This window comes from Tamandua tetradactyla, chromosome 8 (genome assembly GCF_023851605.1).
Source record: "Tamandua tetradactyla isolate mTamTet1 chromosome 8, mTamTet1.pri, whole genome shotgun sequence".
NCBI classification, from domain to species: domain Eukaryota; kingdom Metazoa; phylum Chordata; class Mammalia; order Pilosa; family Myrmecophagidae; genus Tamandua; species Tamandua tetradactyla.
In genome coordinates this window covers 94,687,982-94,715,251 of record NC_135334.1, presented here as the reverse complement: position 1 = coordinate 94,715,251, position 27,270 = coordinate 94,687,982, and the positions used below count along the sequence as shown (strand labels likewise).

Below are 27,270 nucleotides of genomic sequence, written 5' to 3'. Positions count from 1 at the left end.
TAAAAGGGTTTTCTAGGAATGTGCTTTATTGTCAGGCTTTAAAAGGGCAGCTCTCCCAACCCAAAGAAGCACTGTCAAAAATATTTTCTTTCTTACACTACGGGGCATAATCTAAGAGGTTTTTAAATTCTAATGCTCAGAACTACTGGCAGCCTTTGCCAAGAACTGAATTCTGGGTTCACAACCTTCTGACTATTACAACCATCTGAAATGATGACAGTTATGTTCAGCTACAAAAGCATTCCCTACTGATCAGAGGCTTCCAAGAAAAGTTCAGGTCAGAAGGGGCTGACAACATCATTGAAGCCCTATTCATGCTTGTGGCAGGGCAAAAAATAACATATTAACATATGTTAATCAACAACCTCTAAAAATGAAACCCCAAACAAAACAAACTTGTAATACTGGATATTTCAGGGGAGATCTGAAAGGCTGGGAGACAAGTGTAGGAAGAATTGTAATTTCAAAACCTAAACAAGTTTTAAATTAAATAGAACCAGAAAGAGTTGGGGTTTGGACATTAAGAGAAAAAAAAAGTGGGGCAAAAACTTTCCTAATATCTTCCTGAATTATTCCAGAATTTAGCTCATGCAACAAACTAGTATTCTACTGGCAAAATCTAAGACTAGGGCATCAATCTAAAAGAAGAGTGGCTGGAAAGAGATTAGAAGTGAAGCCTCTGCCTATAGAGTCAAAATTCTCCCAAAGCCTTCACATTAAAGAAATAATAAACAGATAAAGAAATAAGGTCTAAATAAATAAACTAAAAGTACTATACAATTTTATAGTTAGGTAACCTATTCTAAGGTCTGAGAAGCATAGTCATGCAATTCTTAAAAAGTTAACGAAAATCCTTTTTGCTTCAATTTAATCCATTTCTTAGTTGAGCACCATAGCTACAACACAGTTGGCTGTTATTCCCTACATGAGACTCCTAGAAACCCTTTTATGTTGCTACTGAGAAGTTATTTACCCTTCTCATAGCCAAAAATAAGTAATCTAATATTTTCTTCCAAGTTATTGCTCCAACCGTTCAATGATTTTTATAGTTTTCCCTTCAATCCTTGCTAAACTGTGACTTGCTATTTATCAAACTGCATGTGCTTTGTGCTTGGTTTCTTAATTATGGTAACAAACCCATCCCCCTTCACCACTGACTTCTTTTTTTTTCTGATTTATTTGCTTGTCACTTCCTTGCTTTATACTTGAGAAAGTTTTTTCTCCCCAAATCATACTTGTCTATTTTTTATCATATTTCAATTTTATCGATATCTTCCAAAGTACTGAGAACTAATTCCTGACATTTCTTACAGCTTCCCAATTTTGAAAGAGTCTTAGAGGCATCTGCTTTGTTTCTAGGTTTTGGGTTATAGACACTCAGCTAGAACATGATACAGAGCTTACAAGGAGAAGTAGAAGTGGGTACGGTACAGTGCTTACTTTAAGAAAAATTTATACTTACACACAAAAGACTGATATATAATCCAGTCACACACCACAGAAAGGAAAAACAAGAAGAATATGTAATAGTGATGGTTGCCAAAGCCTAAAATAAAAAGAAAAAATATAATTATTTTCTTACAATGATTTCCCAGGTCAAAATCTTATTAAAAACTTTTCTGCCAAGTTTTCCCAAAATACAACAGAAATAATGCTGCTGCTTTGCTTTTTAATACCATTAAACCAAAACCAAATAGCTCTGATATGTCTCAGTCAATTGCCCATGTTAACTCAACTAACCTGTATTTATTCATTACTTACCAAAAAGTCGACACTTTTTTTTAACAGAACAAAGTTTACTAAGCAAATACAGCTTTAGGTTGGTCAATATTTAGGTAGAGGGAGAGGCACAGGCAGGATTTGGGGAAAATCATACTTTGTGTCTTTCTTCCATGTTAACATTTTTACACAAGTATGATCACTATGCATTCAAGAACTGACTTGATCAGGGAACAGAAAAAACAAACCTGATGAGCAGCAATAAACAGACACGTTGCAGTGTCTGTTGCAGGAGACTGGTCATAGCAAAAGAGGGGGAACCTGCAGCCTGAGAAAGGTCTAAGAAAGGGAGAAGAGGGCATAGGCACCCAAACTTCACTTTTTTGTGTGCTGCCTTGTTGATGCTGGAGATAGGAGGGCTTCAGTGCTAATAATACCAATGTTCCTCTGGTACCATATCGTGTTTCCACTTCTCCTGAAGTGGCAGAGCCCAGCAGAAATAGTAATACCCTTGGAATCAGGAGACTGAGGCTGAAAGATTACTAGTTGTGTGACTTTTAGTAAGCCACTTCTCCAATCAGAGCTTTTATTTGTTTGAAATATGAGGATAATATCTCCTCTTTCTACTTCACAGGCCCATGGGAACTAAACAGGATGATGCATGTGAAAACACTATGTTAAAGGCAGTGTGATAAAAATGGATGGGCTCATTACTATTGTTTTTCTACTGTCGTTCAGTATTGTTTGGCATAATGCCAATCGATCTTAATGGTGGGAAGGGGTCCATAAAGTATGAGACCTGAGGAATCACCTATCTATCTGCTCCCAAGGAACAGTTAAAAAAAAACCATTAAAATATACCAAAGAAACCTGACTGCGCAGAGGCTAGTGTCTGTTTATCAAGAGTATAAAAGCATACCCCCTTCTGAGGACCCACAACTTCAGTTCCTTTGAAATTCCTCATAACAAATCCCTAGTTTCTACCATAGCAGCTCAGGGAAAACGCAGGGTTGCAGATGAGTAAAAGGAACATTCCCTGGGTGGAAAGCAATTCTTAGATCTCTGCCATTTCTGGTTCTAGCTCCTACCTGAATCTTGAAGAAAGCAAGTGGAGAAGGTGAATAAGAAAGACAAGCTGAAAATATGGAAAGAATACGGCATTTTGAGAAGACTGATACTAAAATGACCTTAAGCAAATAACTTTAACTTTGTACACTTTTTCAGCTTCAAAATGGAGATAATCCTATAGGTATGCTGCAAGGATCAATTAGGATACATATGTGAAAGTGCTCTATAAACTCTAAAATGCCATACAAATGATGATAATTAGTATGAACCTGGACAATCGGTTTTCCAAAAGCCTCATGTCATAGAGATGATTCTCTGACAAGAAAGAGCTACAAAGAGGATGCCTTGGATGCCTTCTACTTTTTCTATCATTCGCACACATTACTAAACATACGTCTCACTTCACAGTGAAAAATGAGAAATCAAATATCTCACCTATGCACCGTCCAGTCCACAGGCAGTGTTGATCATATCGAGCCACACAGGAATTGCAGACATGGCAATGGAATGACCGTAATGGCTTCCTTATCTAAAAGGAAGAGAGGCCTAAGCAAAAACCCATGTCTCCACATGGTAATAAATCACAAGCAAATTTTAACCCTAAATCCTGAAGACAGTGGCATAAAAATTCCAAATAAAAAATCAATTCACACATAGACTCTGAAATGCATTGTTAATATTTATTTCCATGTATTTATTTTGATTAGGCCATCACTAAAGGGGGACCTGAATTCCAGAGCATATTCACACTGCCTAAAGTGGAAAGAGGCAGGTACATATAGCAGAATGAGCACCAGACTAAGAAAATGGAAACCGAAGTTCCATATCTGGCTCTGTCAATAGTTTGTTTTTGTTTTTTTTTTTAACTTTTTTTATTGTATAACATAACATATATACAAAACAAAGAAAGAAAAAAGCAACAGTTTTCAAAGCACTCTTCAACAAGTAGTTACAGGACAGATCTCAGTGTTTTTCATGATAGCATACCATCATTTCAGATTTTTCCTTCTAGTTGCTCCAGATTATTGGAGGCTAGAAGGAATATATATTTTTTATTATCTTTTTTTTTCTTTTTTTTAACATATATACAAAAAAGCAATAAATTTCAAAGCACAGCACAACAATTAGTTGTAGAACACATTTTAGAGTTTGGTATGGATTACATTCCACAATTTTAGGTTTCTACTTCTAGCTGCTCTAAGATACTGGAGACTAAAAGAAATATTAATAAAATGATTCAGCAACCATACTTGTTTGTTAAACTATCTTCTCTGTATAACTCCACCATCGTATTTAATCTTTCTCCCACTCTTTAGGGGTATTTGGGCTATGACCATTCTAACTTCTTCATGTTGGAAGGGGCTGTCAATAATATGGGGTAGGGAGATGGAAATAGCTGATGTTCTGGAAAGGCTGGCCCCTTTAGGTTTCAGGACTCATCCGGTCCAGGGACTCATCTGAAAGTTACAGGTTTCTGGAAAGTTGCCCTAGTACATGGAATCTTTGTAGAATCTGTATTGCCATAAATATTGTTCCGGACTGGCTGGAATGGTTCTGGATGGGGTTTGGCAAGTTATGATAGGCTGCAATGTCTAATTGAAGGTTACCTAAGAGCGACCTTCAGAGAAGCCTCTTGACTCTATTTGAACTCTTTCAGCCACTGATACCTTATTTGTTACACTTCTTTTCCCCCTTCTGATCAGCATGGCATTGCTAATCCCATGGTGCCAGGGCCAGACTCATCCCTAGAAGTCAACTCCCATGCTTCCAGGGAGACTTTCATCCCTGGATGTAAAGTCCCAAATGGGGGGAAGGCAATGATTTCAACTGCAGAGTTGGGCTTAGAGAGGGAGAGGCAACATCTGATCAATAAAAGAGGTCCTCCAGAAGTAACTCTTAGGTATACCCATAGGTAGTCTAAGCTTCTCCACTACATACATAAGCTTCACAAGAGCAAGCCTCAAGATCAAGGGCTAGGCCTATTGATTTGGGTGTCCCTAATGTTTGACACAGTATCAGGGGTTTCCCTGTTGGTAAAGTTTAATAGTTCCATATTTTTTCTCCCATTCCTCAAGGGACTTTGGCATGTGCCATAATTAAAGGAAGTTACTTCCTTTCTCTAGGACTTGATTCCTCATCTGCAAAATGAGAGTGGTCACTAAATGAGCCTCTGACTTGAAGTTAGTTCGGGACATGCTTCAAAACAGGAAAAAGCATCCAAAATACACCATGGATAATTTACAAAGAGATTTAACCAAAGGCAACTTCAAGAGATTATAAGCATTCTTTCATATATCTCAAGGCAGAAAACTGTTCTTATAGTATTTCAAAATTAGAACCTGTTAAAAACAAAGGTATATAAATATAACATGAAGATTTTACAAATGATATGAATGATACTACCAAGAATTTGCTTTTACTAAGGAGAAAAAAATTATGCATTAAAGACTCACTCACAAGACACGATGTACAAAATGTTCTAAAGTCTAGACAGCCAGTTTCTGCAAGGGTGATGATATTCTGAAAGACATGAAGTTTGACCTTACAATTGCATTTTGTTAGACAATATATTATGCATGGTTATATACCATTCTCATAGCCCTCTCTCTCCAAACTGAGGTAGCTAGAAAAGCAATTTGCAATACCTGCCACCAAATCAGCCTGTGCTTGAAATAACATGACTTTTCAAGGCTGTGTTTTTAACCACAGCCATTAGAATGTACAAAAATCAGACCACTACCCTTACTATCTGTGAGTGGCAAGCACTTCACAGTTATAATCTGCTAGAGAAAAATACACTATAAAAAAGAAACAAAAACTACCAGCATACAGCAAAACTGACGGTAACAAGAACCAAGGGCTGAGCCTCTTCCTTCTCCCAGGAACACCGGCCTTAAGTAACAAAGATGATGACACTCTCCCCAACTTCTAAGGATTCAGGAGCAAGGGAACACACTATGTCATCTGACAGCTTCACACTTAAGGAAGAGAAGGACCATCCCCTCAATCAATAAGGAAAAGGACTCTCTATGATCTCTGTATAATTCTATGTATTAAATGGGGGAATTTAAGCTAACTGGCCATTATCTAAATGCTATCCTAAAACAGCAGGATATCATATCCACTAAACACACAATACATTTGAAAAGTCTGGATGGGTATTAATTCAATAAAAATAAGACATTAAAAATACTTGTGTAAATAAATGAAAAAATTTAACAGTGAAGATATCTTGTTTTTGTTAATTTAATTATCCCACAAACTTTTATGCTGCATCTATAAGTACCAAGCATGATAGATACCAGCCATGACAAAATCAGCACGGCTCCTAACCTTCTGAGGCTTACACACCTTCCTATTAAAAAACAAAAACAAAAACCAGTGCCATTACAAAGAAAGCTCACCATTTTTGTTTCTTCTTCAGAAGTCTTGGTGTAACCTGGATCAGTTGCCCAAGTCTTATAGAAAAAGTAGAGGAATGCTATTATGCTAAGAATGAAAGGGAAATAGAAAGGAGTGCCTGCTAAATGTTAAAGCCAAGTTAAGGAACATATTAAACTTTCATTAAGCACAGCATTATTATGGTGTAAACAAAATTCATCAGTGATGTCTAACAATCTCTTCTCTGCCCACAGTATCTTATGTAAAAATTCCCATCCCCTAGTCCCACCCCTGGCCCCATCCTGTGTTCTAATCATACAAGAAATTGCTTCTAGTTGGCTAAACATCAATTATGCAATGTTTTCTAATGCCAAAATTTGGAAGGCAGTGGTCATGCCTCCAGTATAAACAGCAACACTGTTCCTTACATGACAGTTTCCTGGTTATGTTTCTCTGTACAATGTTCCTGTGTGTCATTATCTCTTTGAAAAGAAGGGAATTCAAAACAGAACAAACACAATTCAGGTGGGTACTGACCACTGCAAAGACAGTGAGACTGTTGTTTCCCTTTGCCTGGATACTTATATCCTTACAATACTATCTGAGAATAGACCACCTTTCTGGGCAGCTGTATCTAACCAGAGTTTTTAGTTGAAGCTTCTGGTTCTTTTTCACTTGATCTGAAGATACTTCATATCTCACCAGAGCATGCACACGGCTGATTCTGAGACCAAGTATAGGACTTCCTATGTGCTTATCCCTCTTAATTCAACTAATTATAGTAGCATCATAAACGTAACATTCAAAGGTTTGCCATTTGTTTCATAGGTCTTGATCTTAATCTTAGCTCCAAACTTACCAACAGATAAGAGAACTTATCTACTGATAAATTCTTTTACTCTTTTAACTCAATGACTCCTCATAAAAGCCAAATACACTGCTTGCTGAACCAATAGCATCAAAATTGCTTGTCTGAGAAGTCAACTTAGAGTGGCCCTTAAAATTATTTTAAAATGCAGTCTTCTACACAGATTTTATTCATGAATAATTAATAATAATAAAATAGGTATTACTTGTAAATTGCCAATTATGTGATGGGGACTGTGGTCAGCAATTTAGAGACATCATAGAATAGTAATCCTTGTCATTACCCCATAAGCTTGATACTGTTATCCTGAATTCACTGGATCAGTGAAATTAAACAACTTGCTTAATGGTATACAACCAATAAGAAAAACAGCCCAAACTCAAACCCGCTACGATTCCAAAAACCATAATCTTTCCAAGAGTGGCCCACACTGCTGTGGGAAGTGAAACCCCTACTCAATCTAGACTTGGCAACCTGATTCGAGATAAGATTAAATACTTGGTATGGGGCAAGATAAAACTGAAGGCAGCACTTCAGTTCATTCAAACTGCATTTAATAAAAGCCTGAAAAGAATTTATCTGACAGCAAAGTATGCCATCTACTGACTCACAAGCCTCACAAGGAGCACGTTTAGAGGGATGCCTGGTATAAATGACTTTATGTTGTCCATGTGGATAAAATATTCCATCTTGTCAACTCCAACTCTTAAGATTCCGCGTAGCAATGGAAATCAGTTCTTGATCTGAAGATATTTCGTATCTCATGTATATCTGATAACATCTTTACATATATTTAGCAGTTTCTAGTTAAACTCAATTGAATAAATAAGTTCTATAATTGGAAGTTTTTAAACTATAGTAGAGTTACATTTTTGTCAATTTTGATTCTGCAAATCTAAAATAATTCAATATAAAACCTATTTCACAAAAACAACAACAACCACAAAAAAACCTATCTCACTTTATGGGCAAAACTGGAAAATAATATGAATTGCTCATATTTTTAAAATTCACCAAAAATAAAATTTAAAAACCGTGTTTACTGTCACTGACAAAAATGCCAGTCATCCCTTCTTAGTACTGGGTCAATTATCCTAGAACTTATGATACTTCGGACTTCTGTGAGTGATATGGTGAATACTGTGATGTTATTTTAGGTACTCATGGTTCTTAAAAATTAAAGTATTTTTATATCATATAATGATATCATTCAAGTCTTCACTAAGTGGTAGTGAGAAGGCGTAATAAGCTGCCCTGAAAGTAATTATAAGACAAAAGTTAGATGTGACGAAATCTTTTGAAAAAAGCCAAATGACCTCCATAGTATGCTGTAGTATTAATTTAGATAAAAGGAATCTGCAAAGTATTAGAGATAATGCTCAGAAATAGGAAGTAGCATTAAAACAAAAACAAACTATAATGTATGTAAACTTATACACTCTGAGAACATATATGCTCCCACCACTTTACATTTATTCCTATGAAAAAATATTCTTGAATTAAGTGAGTTTATAAATCTCTCTCATAAATACCCTGTTCCTTCTTTTAAGAAATGCCATCACCAGAAAGAGAAATATGTAGAAGTTAAATGAATATGCTTCCAGGTACATTTCTACCAACCACATTCCTTCTTCCCCTACCCTGTAAAACAAGGCAATAATAACAGCTTCCAGTGTCCTCAGGAAATGAGAAGGGAGCCTGGAAAGAGGTGAGAAATTGAAAACAGGCCCCCACCAAACAGGGGCTATAACTGGCAAAACTCAAGAAATAATCCTCCTCATCACTTCTGGGTGATTGAACTCAGCTAAGCCTAAGAAAACACCACATCCCTAAACAGAACTTGAGCTTGGCCCTAATAAACCTATTCCTTAGCTGAATTTTTAAATACCACGGGTTGCCACTCATTAGTAGGTCATGAAAGCAATTAAGTGGGCTGTGACCAGCATTTTTTAAAAAGAAAACATAACAGGGTAAAATAAAATATCAGGATGAAGGACACGTTAGGAGTACTGTTTTCTAAAACTTTTGTTTCACATATATTTTGGGTGGCAATGTAAATGATTTATTTTTACTACGGATAGCATAAAAAAAGTTTGAGAATCACTGCCTTAGATAACAGCACTGCCACTGAGCCACTGCTGAGGAAGCCACATTTCACCTAACATTCCTGCCATATGGGCCACCTTTGTACCCAGAACATTCATTAATCAACTGTAACTACTGATCAAGTTAAATGAACTGACTTTGAAGAGATTCTCAAGGCATTCAAATACATTTGTATGGATCTAAGTAAAAACAATACTACATTCTACTGTTTTCCTCCTATGGAGAAATAAATAATGGACACCTCTAATTTCCACAGTGTGCTCTGAAATTATTTCCAGAATGAAGGAGGTTTTCAACATTAAATGCCTTCAACTAGAATCATTAAATGAACACAATCTTGAGTTGTATTCCCTGGACTGCTTCTAATATTTAAATTACTAACCATGCATTACTATTGTTTAAAGGCAAAATGAGATATGCATCTAAATTTAAGCTTAAAGGATATCAGGAAAGAACAAGATGAACCAAGTCATAAATAGCCAAAAAATGGAACTTAGCAGAAAGACTGTTGGTAAGTATACAAGGCTCTTATAACCAACCAATAACCTAGAAAAAAAGGACAAAAATAAGGATTAGTGAGAACAGGTATGATTCATATTAATTTTAGTTGCAAAATTCCCCTAAATAATAATAATAAAATAACAACAGCAATAGCTTTCATTTACTGAGTGCTTACTATGTGCCACTTTCTATGTGGTAATAAGAGTTATGCAACATCATCAATCTCATTTTACACATGAGAAAACTGAAACACAGTACCTCTAAAGAAGTGTATCTTCTACTTCTTATGACTAACATACATTATTTCATTCCAAATAACATATTTTCAGTTAGTCTTTTGTATTTCTATTGAGGCATATCATATTTTCAAGTATTCCAAAATGCAAAAAAAATCTTAATTTAACAAGTTCTCTTCTAGAGACTGGTAGTGTATATATATGAAACATACAGACCCACTTGACTTTAAGCACTTTTGTCCTCCAACCAACTTAAGAAGCAGATGCTTTATATACAAAGATAGGTCAAGCCCTAAAAGTGACACTAGTTATCAGAACATTAACAATCTCACTTTGGTAACAAGCAACTTGAATTCCACATATAATTACCCAAAATGAACTATATGTACTGTATATATATATATTTATTAAGTACTGTGGTTTCAAAAGAAAAATCTGCCTTTCACATTCAGTACTCAATATAGTCAGTCTATATGTAAAGGGATATAATTTATACTGGGGAAAAACAATGGCTAATGATGGGTATAAACGGTTAAAAAAAAAAAAGTAGGTACATAATCATTAATTATGAAAAAATCCCAAACTTCAGGTCCCCAACATGCTTCTATAATGGGCCACATTGAGCCCATATTACCTCCAGGGCATGACCTAAGATTTTGCAGCAAAAATGCACTTGTCCAAATTAAGCAGTACAGTGAACGAATAGATTCTAAGCACCTGTTACTACTACCTGTCTACTTTGGAAAAGTGCAGACAGCCTGGATCAAACTTCTATTTGCATCTGCTTACCTCATGAAATTGGAACTCCACAAAGGAGAATATAAGAGATATAAAAGCTGTGTGTATAAAGCTGCCATATGCATTTGATTCACATTTGAACTATATCCATATTGCAAGCCTAGCATACTGACCCTCCAACTCACTGACATCAAAAACAAGTTTCCATATGAATTTTTTATAATACGCATTTCTATTAAAACAAACAAATAACAAATCAAAATCTCAAATGCCTCTATCCTAGATAAATACTGCCAGCCCTTTCTTCCCCTCCGAAAAAAAAAGGGTGAAGATTGTGATGACTGGGTTTAAAATTTATTTTGAAACTGAGTCAATCCAATTAGTACAAAGTGAACAAATATCTCCAAGTTCCAAGTTATCTGAACAGCAGACAAGTTTAGGCATTTCTGCTATTTTTCAGAAATTCAAGCTTTTACTTTACATTTAAATTCTGATTCATTTTCTAGTAAACTGTCCTACTATTGGGTATTGATAACAGTGACCAGCTATAAGATTTCACTATACTTCATTTTTTTCTTATGACAAAAGCAGCACGTGCTCATTCCAGAAAATGCTAGCAAGCAAAAGAAGGGCACAGAAATACTTATAATCATATCCTGAAGACAGCAACACTGTATTTCATTTTAGATCTTTTCAATAGATCATTATGATAACATTTTTCTTTCATTCACTGAACCAGTGTTAAAGAGCAGAGACAAATTTCCTGTTTTTGTGGGGCTTACATTCCAGGAAACAGTAATTAAGTGCTGCGAAGAAAATAAAATGGGTGATGTGGCAGTTGGTCTGGGACAACCTTGCTAAGAAGGTGATGTTCAAACTGAAGCCTGAATGACAAGAAACACAAAGACATGGTGCCAGAGCATTTCAGACAAAGACATAAGCTAGAGCCAAGGGTCAGGTGGGAATGAGCTTGATGTATTATAGGAACAGAAAGAAGGCCAGAATATAGTCAGGGGAAGTAAAGAAAGAGCTGAGTCGGGGGAAAGGGAATGAATCACAATACTTCACGGGCCAAGGCAAGGAGTTTGGATTTTACTTTAAGGATAATGGAAAGCTACTAGAAGACTTCAAGCAGGAGAAAAGACAGAAACTGATTTGCCTTTTCAAAAGACCAATCTGGTTGCTAGTTGGGAATCAACTGGAGGAGGATAAAAGTTGAAGTCAGGAGACAAGTTAATACGCTGGGTCGAAGGTTAAGGATATGGAGAGAAGCAGACCAAGTAGGAACATAATGTGGAGGCAGATTAGGAGGACTTGGTAATTGCTGGATGTGAAGTTAGGAAAAGAAGAATCAAGGATGACAATTTGATTTTTTTTGTGAGAAACTAGATGTCAGTTTATAGAGAAAGGGAAAAGAGGAGGAAGAGAAACTAAGATATGACAGATGGCAAATGAGTGCTAAGTGTTGACCCATTGTTTGAAGTATTTTACATGTATTAACTCATTTAATCATGAAGCAGGCATCATCAAAACTATTATACTCATTTTACAGATGAACAAGAGAGGTAAAACAGCTTGTTCATAACTGGTATGTGGTGAAGTGTGAATCAAACCCAGGCAGTCTGACCCTTAACCAATAGCTATATATAATCATTTATAAATATTTTCCTAAAAATGGGACCATACCACAGCTACTATTTTATAACTTACCACAAGTAGGCTGTTTTAACTAAAAATATTAAGAGCAAGAACAATTAGCTTAAAATGAATTTAAATTTAGAAAAGAAAAAAGGAAAAAAAATTCTGAAAAATGCTTAAGGATGCAAAATGATTACAAAAATCTCCCCATTATTCACCAAAACTACCAAGTAGAAAAGTGACTCAAGATACTATTTATTTTCTACCAGTTATCATTTCAATCAAATTACTGGGTTGACCAATTTGCTTTCAGCCAAATCATATGCTATTAAAACCCTTCCCTCCCACTAACTCAAAGAATTGGCAAGTAACATTAATGGCTCAATAAAATTCTATGATTCCAGCTAAATATCAACAGAAATTAGTAGTTAAATTAGAAATGCAATAACCAGCCTTGCAAGCCTAATATACACACCTTGGAAACAAAGATGTCAGAAAAAACAATATTATTAGAAGACTTCCTTTTAAAAGCCAAGAATCTGAATTGTAGTCCAAGATGTATCCAACAGCCCACATGGTAATCACAGATAGTATCAGCAGCAGGAAGAGCTATTAAGAGATTCAAAATTTTAGAACTGCATGCATTTTACCTCAAGTATATAATAATAATTAGTTCAATAGAAGAACTATTTCCTAAGTATACAATAACAACTGGTACAATAGCTGAAGAGCATTTTTCTATAAAATTGCTAGTTGATAAATGTGAAATTTGAGAAATTACAAATCTTGGAAGTACTCTTTTAAAAGTCTTATATTTTATAAAATGTTACTTAAACATATTTCATTTTGCTTTTGTCCCCACAAAGAAATTGTGTCCTTTTAGAAAAGTGCTGAGGAAAGTCGAAATTTCTAAAAGTAATTTTATTCAAATCGCACTATAGGTCAGAAAACATAAAGCTAAAGGGACACACAAAAATCAATTTTCCCCCAACTCAATGAGGGCAATACAAGAGTTACAACTTGGGTATGAGATGGTGTCATGTACTGAGACAGGAAATAAAAAATGTTAGGAGGAACAAGTCTGCAGAAAAGATGAGTTTAGTTGGCAGCATGTGGATTTCAAATACCTATGGCCATCCAGAAGATATTCAAGAGGCAGTCAGAAAAGCAGGTCTGTTTCTCAGGAGGAGACCTGAGATTTATCAGTATATTGGTGGTAAAACCATGACTGAACATCCCAAGGACTGTGTGCAAAGACAGATGGGGCTGAATCTTGGACCACACAAATATTCAAGTAGAAAAAGCTATGTCCTCAATGGTAACCAAGAAAGAGTGATCAGAATGATCAGAAAGGCACGGCGAAAATCAGGAGAAAAAAGTTTCAGAGGAAGTAAAGGAAGTTTCAAGAAGGGAGCAGACCTTGATGACAAATGTCCCATGGAGGGCAGACTGAAACATGTTCTCAGGATGCTAATGATACACTTTTATTTTGGCAAAGATAAAAGAATAAAATGTTTATGAACCAACAATCTGATGATCTGCACTTTAGTTGGGCATCACATTTGAGCAATACGTTTCCTTAACTAAATACACATGGCCCTGAAAGCAAGCAGGTCTTTTGGAACAACAAAGAGGAATATACTTTGCTCTATCTTCAATTTTTACTTCTTTAAGCCTTATTTCAATTTTTATCAAATCTTTAAAATGCTTCCAATTCTAATTTCATGATGACACAAAATGAAGTTCATATTTGAAAAAAAGTAAATTTAGAATCTGCAAGCAACATAATCTCAAAATGCACAAATAAGAACTAAATACGGATCTCAAAATTCTAATCCCAAATATGACACTTTTATAGATAGGCCACACTGTTTACTGAACAAATATTTTGGGTGTATACTAATGCCAGGCACTGTTGTAGACACTGGGACACATCAACAAATTCTTTCTCTCACAGCTTAAAATTCTAGCACAAGAAGATAGACAACTAAACATAAGTGAATTTTACAATATATAAAAAGCTAATCACATGGGACCTTGCAAAGGCATTGTAAGGACTTTGGCTTTTACTCTGGGTGAAACAGGGAGACATCATGCAACTTTGAGCAGGTGAGTGACAGGATCTGACTTACACTTTTAAAGATACCATCTGGCTGCTGTGTTGATAAGAGACCAAGGCGTGAGTGGGGGCAGGGAGATCTGTCAGAGGTAATTACAGTAATCCAGATGAGAAAGAACGGTAGCCAGATAAAAACGACAATGGTGGATGAAGGGCCATACTGGCTCAGCAGGCAGAGTTCTTGCCTGCCATGCTGGAGACCTGGGTTGGATTCCCAGTGCCTGCCCATGTAAAAAGAAAAAAAAGACACTGGTGGAGTGAGAAGTGGTTAAGATTCTGGATATTTACTGAAAGCACAACTAGACAACATGTCTTTATGAGGGACTGGATATGCGCTGTGATAGAGAAGTGGCAAAAATGACTGGAAAGCTAGAGTTGCCACTTAATGGGCAGGGTGTGGATAGAATAGTTGAGTATGTGATGGTGAAGAGATCAGAAACTTGGTTTTGAATATGTTATTTTGGACATGTCTATTTGACTCTGAAGTGGGTAAGTCAAGTAAGTAATCAGATATATGAGTCTGGAAAAGTCTGGACTAAAGAAAGAAATTCAAGAGCTGTCAACATATAGATAGCATTTAAAGCCACGAAATCACATGAGATCATCAGAGGAATAAGTAGATAGAAAAGAGTTTCAAGGACAAAATACTGGGACACCCTACCAATAAGAGGTGTCAGAAAAGTGGAGGAGCTGGCAAAGGAGACTAAGTAGCAACTGTTACTCCTTTCTGTCCTTCAATAAACCCCAATGCAAAACTGGTATAATATTTATAATGATCCTCTGCATATAAATCTGGAATCATTCTGAAAGCATAATTACTAATTATTGGTAGCTAACATCTGGAAGATGAAATCTATCATAATGAAAACATTAGATAGTAGAAATCAATCCAATATCCCATTTTAACAATTTGAATTATATTCACTGCTATGTCTTATATTTTGTTAGCCATTCATGAGAGCAAGCTGAACTTCCTAACTTTTTCTATTGTTCAGTTCACTTTAAAGTTTAGAACAACAGACTCAGAAAAATCACTAAGTTAAAAAATAACTAAAATTTGGATTTCACCTTACAAATAAAATTCCAGGTGTTTCATTTTATGACGTGTCATTACATTATATACCTGAAGTCTGCAACATTCCCATTTTTAAAGTCTAACTCTACATGGTTCTAAAAAATGTTACTATTTTCCTTTTGAAACTAAAATTTTTTTTCAATAAGCTGCAGGCTTTCTAAGAAAAGCTTCCATAAAATTCTTGTAGAAGATATAGTTCCTTTTGCTTCTCTAAGAATCAAAACCATTTATACTTCAATTTATTAATTAAACAGATTTGAAAGTACTCCATAATATTCACAAGGTAACATATAGTTTTAGAACCAGTTAAAGACTAACAAAAAATAGCCAATAAAAATGCCAAATTTCCACCTTTGGTTAGGGATGCATGGGAAAGATATAATCAGCAGATATAAGGTAGCACTAAGCTAATTCCACAGTTTCCCTTGAGGACCTAAAAAATAAAATCAACAAAGTAATTCTTACATCCTGTAAAATGTGCCCCATATGAAAATACCTCACATTTCTGTAGCCACCTCCAAAGTCTGAACTTTTTATTGGCTCTCATTTTGGCTTCTGTTTTAATCATGTGAATAATAAGCTGATTTTTGTGTTGGAGAGCCATATCAAGAGGTGTTTCTCCCTTAAAAAAAAAAAAACTTCAATTATATTTTGAAAATATTAAGGATGCTAAATATTAAAAACAGACACAAGAATTATAGACTCAACACATTTATTCAAAGGGTAGCTAGTTATTATTTATACATATCTTTTGGTAACAGAAAACAAATACTAGCTTATCTTTAAATATTTTTCAGTCTTCTAACTGAAAATATAATATCATTATATTTATCAATCTTCTAACTGATAAATTTATCAGTCTAATTTATCAGTCTTCTAATTGAAGACTAATTTATCAGTCTTCTAACTGAAAATATGATATTCTAAGATAGATAAATACCTAGTCATACCTTAACATTTTGGATATCGAGGCTAGAACCAGCTTCCAAAAGTTTGTCAACTGCATTAATATTTCCCGCTGCAACTGCCCAATGAAGTGGAGTGTTCTGTTGTATCTTATCAACCACATTGAGAGAAGGATTAAACCTTAAAAGAAATCCAGTTGGTTCTGATCTGTCTCAAAACAGTAAGATACCAAAGTGCATTAGTAGAGAGTAATGCAAATTTCATCTGCAGAATACAAAGTGGTAACTACAAATAATGAATTTTTTAAGTTAATACAAATAATCGATCAGCAAGTGTTTTGAAAACTTAAGGAACTTCTTTGTAAAAAGTATTATTCTAGGTACTACGGGAGATATAAACAAAGAAAAAGCACCTGAAATGATGCTTAACATCATTAGCCATTAGGGAAATGCAAATCAAAATCACAATCAAATACTATTTATACTCACTAGAATGGCTACTATTTAAAAAATGGAAAAGTACAAGTGTTGGAGAGGATGTGAGAAATAGGAAGACACATTCATTGTTTGTAGGAATGTAAAATGGTGTAGCCACTATAGAAAAACAGGTGGTTCCTTGGCAGCTGCTCAAAAAGTTAAATATAGAACTACCACATGACCCAGTAACCCCACTTTTAAGTATACATCCAAAAGAACTGAAAGCAGGGACTCGAACAGATATTTGCACACTAATGTTCATAGTGGCATTATTCACTATTGCCAAAAGATGGGAGCAACCCAAATGTCCAACAACTGATGAATGGATGAACAAAATGTGGTGTACACACACAATGGACTATTTTTCAACCATAAAAAGGAAAGAAGTTCCGATGCATACAACAACGGGGGTGAACCTTGAAGACATTATTTAGAATGAAATAAGCCAGATACAAAAGGTCAAATATTGTATGATCTCACTAACATGAAATAATTAGAATAAACAAATTCATAGTCAAAATCTAGAATATAGCTTACCAGGGGTTGGGGTGGTGGTACAGAATGGGAAGTCAATGTTTTAATTGTATAGTTTCTATTCAGGATGATGGAAAGTTTTGATAATGTATAGTAGTGATGGTAGCATATCATTGTAAGCATAATTAATAGCACTGAATCATATATCTGAATGTAGTTAAAAGGGGAAATTTTAGTTAGTACAGAGGTATGCAGGTTTGAAACTGTTGTGTATCCCAGAAAAGCCATGTTCTTTAATCCTCATTCAATACTGTTGGGTGGGATCTTTTTGACTAAGTTGTTTCCATGGAGATATGGAACCCATCTGTGGGTGGGACCTTTTGATTAGGTGGTTTCCATGGAGATGTGTCTCCACCCATTCAAGGTAGATCGCTTACTGGAGACTTTTAAGAGGAAACCATTTTTCAGAGCTGACAGCCAACAAGAGCCAACAAGAGACTGAGACGTTTGGAGATGCAGAAAGCAAATGCCCCTGGGGAAACTGTTTGAAACCAGAAGCTAAAACCCCAGCAGATGCCAGCCATGCGTCTTCCCAGCTGACAGAGGTGTTCTGGACCCATTAGCCTTTCTTGAGTCAAGGTATCTTTCCCTAGTTTGGACATTTAACAGTTAGAACTGTTATCTTACAAATTAACAAATTCCCTTTATAAAAGCCAACCCACTGATACACGGGTGATTCAGTGATAGAATGCTTGTCTTCCACACAGGAGACCTGGGTTCGATTCCCAGACAATGCACCTAAAAAAAAACCCAACCCATTTCTGGTACATTGTATTCTAGCAGTAAAAATTTTAAAAAACAAAACAAAACAGAATTGACTGCACAACACAGTGAATGCTACTGTAAACTATGGACTCTAGCTAATAGTACAATTATAAAAATCTTCTTTCATCAACTGTAACAAATTGCCACACTAAAACATGGTATTAATACTGGGGAGGGGACAGATGGTAATACGGAAACTCTGCATTTTATGCATGATTTTTCTTCAACCTAAAACTCCTCTAATTAAAACACACACATACACCTATGTGTGTGACAACCTACTATACAGATAATAAAAAATGACAACCTACTATACAGATAATAAAAGATTAAGAACAGTACAATGGACTAAGTGTTTTAGTTTTACAAAAAATTTTTCATGTTGTTCTAGCGATTAATAATTTTTTTTAAATCTTGGATTTAACTTTGGCCAATATTAAATACTATGAATTAAAGACTAAATGTACACTGTTATATCTGAGGAATAAACCAGTAGCAATTTCATACTCTCCCTCTAAACAATTATTAAATAAAGCAGGTATAAATAATATCCTTAGTTTTCACATATTTTAGTAAATCATGAAGTAGAAGATAGAATCCAATACAGCATTTTTATTTAACCAACAAAACTTTCCCTTCTTTCATAACTACTCAAGAGGATGTTTAACTAAAACAATATTCTACTTTAGTTATTCTACCAAGATTTTTTTAATTATGTCTGAATTTAGGACTAGCAATGAAGATGACAAAAGATTTTTTAACAAAATTCCACACCCAGCCCCACAATAATATAAGCAAAAATGAAATGTCATTAGAACTAACTCGGTTCCTAGGGAATAAGTTTTAACTAAAAACAGAATCAGAAATTAAGTACAACACTGGAAACAAACTGAAAAAGGTAAAAGTGGGTAGCGTGTACTTGCATAAGAATACCAGAAGTTGTAAAATACAGTGATCATTAATAAGTGTTTATAAAAATACATAGAAATATGTAAGTGCCTGATGTGACCATATAAACAAATTCTTTTTGTAGATCAGTTACAGTTAATATTTTTAGAGCAACCAGCAATGATGTCAGAGAACCTCAAAATTTACTGTTTTCCAAAAAGTAGATTTATTACCTACATTCTAAATTATTGTAAGACCATTTAAACTTGTAACCATCTTTTTAAATGCAAACCAAGAAACATAAGTCATGTAAACAGACATGCTATGGAATTTCTACCTGTGGTGTACAGAAATTTTCTTATTAGTAGCTTTCAAACTTTTCACCAAAGCCATCAGATCAGAGAAAATTTATATCAATGGTACTTTTCTAGCCACAAGCACATTAAAAGTGCAGACCACAGTCCAGAGAGTGGAAAATCTTATTTACTTCTTCAGAATATACTGTCATCTCACATAGACTAAGATAAATAATATATCAGAAAAGAATTGCTGGAGCTAAGAATCAGAATGAGGCAGTTCAATTAAACTCACTTACCCAAGTACTTTGTGAGCCGATAACATGAGCGGTGTCTGCCCATTTAAATCTGTCATATTCACACTCTATTAAAAGAAAAAAAAAATTACTCAATCAGCATAACCTTTCAACTCTGCTCTGTAAACACAGTCAAAGTTATCTCTTCCCTTAATAGAAATACCTCTTTAATACATTCAGCAAGAAGAGTTCAAATATCATTTAAATAAAAGATTATTTTGATTCACATTCATAGGGTAAAATATCTACATGGATTTCTACAAAGTATTTTTAAAGGGAAAACCTGAATGTATGATTTAAAGCACTGTATGATGTGAATGGAAGAGAGCTATGGGAAAAAGAAAAACTATAACTACCATGAAATATAAAAGGCCGTGGAGACAGTATAAGTCATTTGGTTTAGACCTTAACTGACACTGTAATTCATTCTATTATCTCTTAAAGTTGTCCAGTCTCTACTTCAACACTTCTAGTAACAGTAAACTCCCTATCTTGTGAGGCAACTCATATGTTTGGACTTACGATTCAAACAGTAAAACACGAAAAGTCTCCTATTTTTTGGAATAAAGGAAAAAAGGAAATCATATCTTCATCAGGATACGTTTCTTTTAATAATGGGTCCAGGTTTGATGTGTATGGTAATGATTCTAATGAAGCCAAAGCCAAAGAATTTCAATTACTAAAGGTTCTTATGGACTTGGAGAAAAATAATTTGGGAAGTATCCCAAAGAGAAGCAGACAGGACTGCTCCTTACACATCGTTGTGAAATGAGACTCAAGAGGTTATAATTATTCTAGTTCAATTGGCTAAGTCTGAGAGAAAGTGCTTATTTAAAGAGAGCACAATCATTACAACAGCATTTGTGCAAACATGTTTCCATGCCTGTTACAGGCAAGTCTGCTGATATATAAACTATTTTGCTACCAGAAAGCATATCCCAAGCAAGTATAGCTTTGACAGTGAAACTCCCACTGCCAATAACCTATAATTTATTCTGTACCATAAATGGATGTCTCTTAAAGGAAGTCATTTTTTATAGAATTACTTTAGAAAACAATAAGAAGCATACATTCAAGTTGGTCTCCCATTTGGGCTTAAGTAAAGAAAGCAAATGATGGGTTAAATTAGTTGTCTTAACATAAAAATAGTAGTCAGATCACAAGAAGAAAAATAGAGACTTTGAAGTCACATTTTTTAAAAACCCTGCAAATCAGCAGGTTCATGCTGAAAACTATTACAGGTTTACAAGTTTCAGAAACATCCAGTTATGTGTCCTTGAGCTAAATGACCTGCCATTTGGCTTCAATGAAACTGAAAAACCAGTATTCAAGCTAGACCCCCCTGAAAATAATATTGGGATATCTGTCATTTCCACTTTAAAAAATGAGGACTACTAATAATCTTTCCAACCACTTCAGATTTTCAAAACATACCTGTCCCTTGGAGATAAGATATGCTATGATAGGCATGTGTTGAAATAATACTGCCAGGTGGATGCTGCTGAATCCCTCTCCATCAATGAGAGTGGGGTCTGCACCGTACTGCAGTAATAATATGACCATAGGTAAATGTCCCTGTCTGTGAATAGAAGACAAAAAATTATGCCATATTCTGCGGCATGCAGAAAAAGAAAAAAATTCCATAAGCTGATATCCCTAAGACATGAAGGATTGTGATTAGATATAAAGAGCATTTCCTAACAGTAAGATTTTTGAAACACTGAAGACTACACAAATGTCTTTTCCTTAGATGCTTCAAATTTTTAATTATCTGGACAGTGCTTCTTGAGTGCTAATGATATACCTGATAAATTTGTAACCTATCATAAACTTTATGTTGCTAACATGTATAAATAATAATTTTATATGACTAATGCTAACTTTAAAACCACTTAGACTTCACTGTAGCTATTTTAAAAACAAAAAATAATCATGAGCCGGATATGGAGAATTATAACATTCACAGATTGCAGGTATATTGTGATAATATTATTCTTAGGCACTATATGCTTATATATGGTTCAACTTTCCTATCATCTTTTCCATTTGAAGCATTTTTCTCAATAGCTTAAAGGTGATGAGATAACTCTAGCTAGAGTCTTCAAAACTCTTAGATATGGAAAAAAGATTTAGCTTCTTATCATAAAACAATTATTCACTTTAGTTTCAGGTTCATGACAATGTCACCAACCAGAGGGTGGAATTTAAATTAAACTAAATTAAATGAAAATATAAGAAGTCGTTAAATGTCAACATAGGTACTTTTAACTTCAACTTCAGATGACCAATGCATACTAGAGAAAACAAAACAGTGACTGAACAATATAAATATTTTAGTAAACTGGCCTATTTAAAATGTCGTATTTACTTATGGGTGAGACTAAAGCAAAAAATATTTATTTGGTACAAAATTTATATTTTGACTAGTGCATTTCCTAGTATAACTTACGTGGACAGCTTAACTGAATACCATAAGTACATGGAACCTTAAGTAGGGCACGAGATTTTATAGGTTTGTCCAGAGTGATGTCTCGATAAATCCCGGAAGGATTTGAACAGTGAATAAAAAGTATTTGCAAAGTCCCCTTGGGGGAATGGGGAGAAATGGGGGAAATTCAACTTCCCAAGTGGAGAATTCCTGATATTCTCACAAGCAGTGCGGACAACCAAAGCAATAGGCTGAGGCCCCAATCTTGAGGTTTGTTCATATGAAACTTAACCCTGCAAAGGCTAGGATAAGCCTACTTGAAATTAGGCCTAAGAGTCACCCCCAAGACAACCTCTTTTGATGCTCAGATGTGGCTACTCTCTCTCAGCCAACACAACAAGCAATCTCACTGTCCTCCCTCTCTCTATGTGGGACATGACTCCCAGGGGTGTGGACCTTCCTGGCAACATGGGACAGAAATCCTAGAATGAGCTGGGACTCAGCACCAAGGGACTGAGAAAACCTTCTCAATCAAAAGGGGAAAAAGAGAAATGCGACAAAATAAAGTGTCAATGGCTGAGAGATTTCAGAGTCGAGAGGTTATCTTAGAGGTTATTCTTACGCCTATCTAACTAAATAGATATCACCTGTTTAGTTAAGGTATAATGGAGAGGCTGGAGGGAACTGCCTGAAAATGTACAGCTGTGCTCCAGTAACCATGTTTCTTGAAGATGATTGTATAATGATATAGCTTTCACAATATGACCATGTGATTGTGAAAACCTTGTGTTTGATGCTTCTTTCATCTACCTTATGGACAGATGAGTAAAACATATGGATTAACAATAATAAATAATAGGGGGAACAAATGTTAAAATAAATTTAGTAGATTGAAATGCTAATTATCAATGAAAGGGAGGGGTAAGGGGTATGGTATGTACAAATTTTTTTTTCTGTTTTCTTTTTCTTTTTTTTTCTGAATTGATGCAAATGTTCTAAGAAATGATCATGATGATGAATATACAACTATGTGATAAAAAAAGAATGTTCTTATTGTATGTTGATAGGTTTTATTAATGAAAATTTTTTTTTAATGTCATATTTATCCTACAACGACTTTCAAAAGAGCTGACCCATTCACCCTAAAATAAACAGAAATATGCTTTTACATTTACTTTAAGATATCCATTTCTCCTAAATAAAACGACAACTATAAAATTTGGGCATCTGTTATAGACAGAATTGATTAAGTCTACACAATTCACTGAACTATTGCTTTCGTTCATGTACCCAAATATAAAAGATACATATTCTGACTATAAAAAAGAAAGCACAAAGCAAATACCTGAGTTTGATAAGCATAATAATAAGCCCTATATTAAACACACAAAATGATGTTTTTGAAACTACTCAAAACCATAACTTTTATTTAAATGAAGGGGGAAAAAAAGCCTTTGAAACTGTCTATAAATGTGCTGTCCAATGTGATGGCCACTAGCCACAATCAAAATTAAAAAAACTAAAAATTCAATTCCTCAATTGCACTTACCACATATCACAGGTGGCTAGTGGATACAAAATTGGACAGTAAAGAATACAACATTTCCATCATCACAGAAAGTTCTATTGGAAAGTGCTGGTCTGTAATATTCAGAAAATGTACTTAAGTAACTTTTAATTTTGGGCAGCAATTTCAATATTTAAATAAACCTCACCTGATGGCCCAGTGAAGAGGAGTTGAATTTAAATCTCCACCCAACTGATCTACAACAGCACCTTTTGAAATATAAAACCTGTTAAAGCAAACCAAATGAAAAAAGATTAAAACTCAGATTTCATAGTTGGAGGAAGAAAACACTAGTTTTTCTTAACACACGTTTGAAAACAGAAATTACAATAACACTCCTAAAACACCCAGATCTGTATAAGTCTGGGAAAGCCACACTACAGCATCAAAACAACCTTTAGCGAAACATTCTTAGCCTATAAGTAATTACTCCTTAATTCATATTCAATTATCACATATACAGCAAACACGACACCTACTGCATATTCTAACTACCACTACCTCTAAATATAGTTTATATTCACAAATATTACACTTCATAATTTACAAGGAGAAAGGTGAAATTATGTCACCTTTAATAGTTTAAAAATAGAATTACTATGGAGGAATGAATTCTAAATGTAAAAAATAAACTTAAAATCTTTCCACAAAAGTTAAGTATTTTCTGTATAAAATGAACCTATGAGGTAATGAGACTGATTTTCTTCTGTAGTTTATAGAAATTAGTCACATTACTTCACAGTTGTATTTCATATAACATAACATCTAAATAACAAATGAGTTTATTTTCACAGAAAAGGAATTTGCTATGAGGGAAACGTGTTAGAATATTTTAAACTTTAATACATTTTCATTTGCTTAAGTCACGAGAATTTTAAATTAATATAACACAAAAAATATACACATTCACATATGCTTGCATACTAAGGTATACAACAAAGAAACAAAAACTACCAATAGGTAGGCAGTAGTGATTTATGAAGGGGAAATAGTTATATAATCTAATACATATTGACTTAAACCGGATGCCATATTTAGTTTTTGGTTTTTTTTTTAATTATTTTCCTGCCAATCCATTCCTCCTGACACTACTTCAATGTTTCTTCTTAACTAGATGAAACTTTCTGTTCTATCCTGAGAAAATTTATGGTTCGTTATTCCTTTTAAAAACTTTTCACTCTCACTTTCTGCACTTCATCTTTATGAAGGACCCCTGTGCTTTATCTTTAATGTTCCTTTTTGGATCAATGAGGGTCCTTGATTGGATAATCTCTAAGGTCCCTTTCCACTCTATGATTAACACATGTGTAGCAGAAAGTTTCAAGTGTTCATTTACAACAGAGGACTACAGATGGCTCATTACTCATACCTGCACTTGAAGGTAAACACAAATGAAAGACAGGTCTACAATTATACACACTTCTCTTTAAACATATACATTCCACCTTACTTTACAAGATCCAGCCTGTTGTTAATAGCAGCCCAATGAAGAAGCGACACATTTTCTTTGTCTGGTTGCCTGACATCATAGCCTGCTTCTACCAACTCTTTGCATCGTTCAAAAATCCCATATCTTAAATAAGAAAAAGAAAGACATTACTTATATCACTTAAAATAATTCTGAATATAAACATTTCTTCCTCTTACCATATCTCTCAGTCAACACAGAAATGCAGTAATGAACAAAGACATGTACAAAGAGGACACTGGAAAGCCAAATGAAAGAAGTCAACTTGCTTTACTTTCTGATTAGATGAATACCTTTTGGGACTGAATTTGATTTTTTAAAATAAATTTTGACACTCATATTTGCCCTCCTCAATAAGTTTCATTTGATCTCCCAGTATGTGCCAGAAATGCACACTGCCAATTCCTAACTATAATCCTATTCTTGAACCAATCCAAGCCTATGCTATGGCTTCGGAATAAGGGAGAGAGACAAAAAGCAAACTGGAAATGGGACAAATTCAACAATCAAGTGTGGACATGGTATAGGAGATGACAAATGACACAGAGCTATGTTTTACAGACTAATAAAAAGGAGGGTATTTCAGGTAGAGGAAGTGGCACATGCAAAATAAGAGGCGTGAAATTGCATGGATGCTCAGAGAAATACATGCAACTTGGAACTGCTGAAGCATAAAGCAGGAGAGAGGGAAAGGTGAGAGAGAGGCTAGAAGATATAGGCAAAGATTGCAAGGGCCTTCTATACCATACCATGATGTTTAGACTTTTTCTACAATTCAATGGGAAATCTCTAACAGGTTTTAAAGAGGAAAGCCCTCAGATATCAAGTTTTAAGAAAGATCAAATGAAGCTTATCACAGTGAAGAAATTATTAGAAGAGTGAGGCCTGAGACTGAGACCAGTTAAAGGGTACTGCCATAAAAACAGCTGAGAAAACAGTTTCCTTATCAATGGAAAAGGAAGGATGGATTTGACAGAAATTTGAGAGGCAGAGTTATCAACTGATTGCCAGAGTGAGAAAAAAAGATAAAACTGCTTCTTTTAATGCTAGAATAATTTTTAAAATCATTCATTAGCAATATATTTTTCCAATAGAAACTATTCATTTTAGCACTTTCTCTGAAATGTGTTTCTATTTAGAAGGACCTGAAAGTTTCAACAGGCCTTCAAAGTTCAAAATCAAATTGAATGGTAGGACTTTCTGTTTCCCACAATTAAATTAGAATCATCTCTGCCACACAAAACGAAAGTGTGTGTGTGTGTGTCTGTCTTTATGGCATTTTAATGGCATTTTTTAAAAATCAGAGACCATTTATTGGACAATGCTAGGTAAATACATTAATAAGAGAGTAAATTGTTGATAATGACACACACACATATATATACTCTCAATCTCTTAAATGTCAACTTTACATTTTACTGGAAAAGAAACACTCCCATTATTTGAGGAACATAAGCATACACATTAATTAGGATTATGTTGTTTTAGAAAACACACACATACACACACACACACACACACAGCACACAAACCCTCACTCTTTACTGGCCTACCCAAATCTTAACTAAAGACCTCTTGAAAGGGTCCAAGACATGAAGAAAATTTTAGAATGGATATAAAATGTGAGTTTTTATTGAAAATCCCCTTGAATATAGCCCAATTTCTCACACTGAACTTAACAGAGCTTTACTAATAACAGAGAAACATTTAAATTTTCTCATTCTATTTAAAGCAGATATTTACCTTAAAAACACTCTCACTTTCACAAAAATATATTATAACAATAAAAATAATATTCACCTAAAGTAGTAGTTCCCAAGACTTCTAGAGTACTAGAATTAATTAATAATTAGAATCATCAAATTATTGTGATTTTTTTAAACTACCATAAATCATACATTAGAGTATGTTAAGGCCAAATATGCTAACTGATCACTAAAATGTTTGCTTTTCACAGAAATTATATCCAGTTAGTGTGGAAACAGAAGTTCCTTTCATACTGATCAGAAGCCTGGATGGGAAGATTTTTATTTGATAATAAAAATTTAAAAACAGATTACTAATTAATACAATCTAAAAGACAAAATATTTCAAAATATGTACAATGGCAAGAGGTGGGGTGGATGGTAATAATCAGTACAATCCAAGAGGGTGAGAATGTTGAAAATAATGGCTTTAATAAAAATACCCACATATG

The 27,270-nt window shown here is 34.6% G+C and overlaps 1 protein-coding gene across 2 annotated transcripts in view; it reads right to left on the bottom strand.

Annotated features, from left to right (window-relative positions):
• The window catches only part of ZDHHC13 (zDHHC palmitoyltransferase 13), a 79,839-nt gene that overhangs the window by 27,574 nt on the left and 24,995 nt on the right, over positions 1–27,270 (bottom strand). For both annotated transcript variants that reach the window (XM_077114198.1, XM_077114200.1), the window contains exons 3-14: positions 25,056–25,178; positions 23,754–23,831; positions 21,045–21,189; positions 19,614–19,678; positions 16,400–16,562; positions 15,946–16,071; positions 12,731–12,864; positions 9,588–9,688; positions 6,192–6,316; positions 5,245–5,307; positions 3,223–3,316; positions 1,463–1,546 (exon numbers count right to left, since the gene is read on the bottom strand). In XM_077114198.1, coding sequence (XP_076970313.1) covers positions 1,463–1,546; positions 3,223–3,316; positions 5,245–5,307; positions 6,192–6,316; positions 9,588–9,688; positions 12,731–12,864; positions 15,946–16,071; positions 16,400–16,562; positions 19,614–19,678; positions 21,045–21,189; positions 23,754–23,831; positions 25,056–25,178 — 1,301 coding nt within the window. The remainder of the gene's footprint in view (positions 1–1,462; positions 1,547–3,222; positions 3,317–5,244; positions 5,308–6,191; positions 6,317–9,587; positions 9,689–12,730; positions 12,865–15,945; positions 16,072–16,399; positions 16,563–19,613; positions 19,679–21,044; positions 21,190–23,753; positions 23,832–25,055; positions 25,179–27,270) is intronic.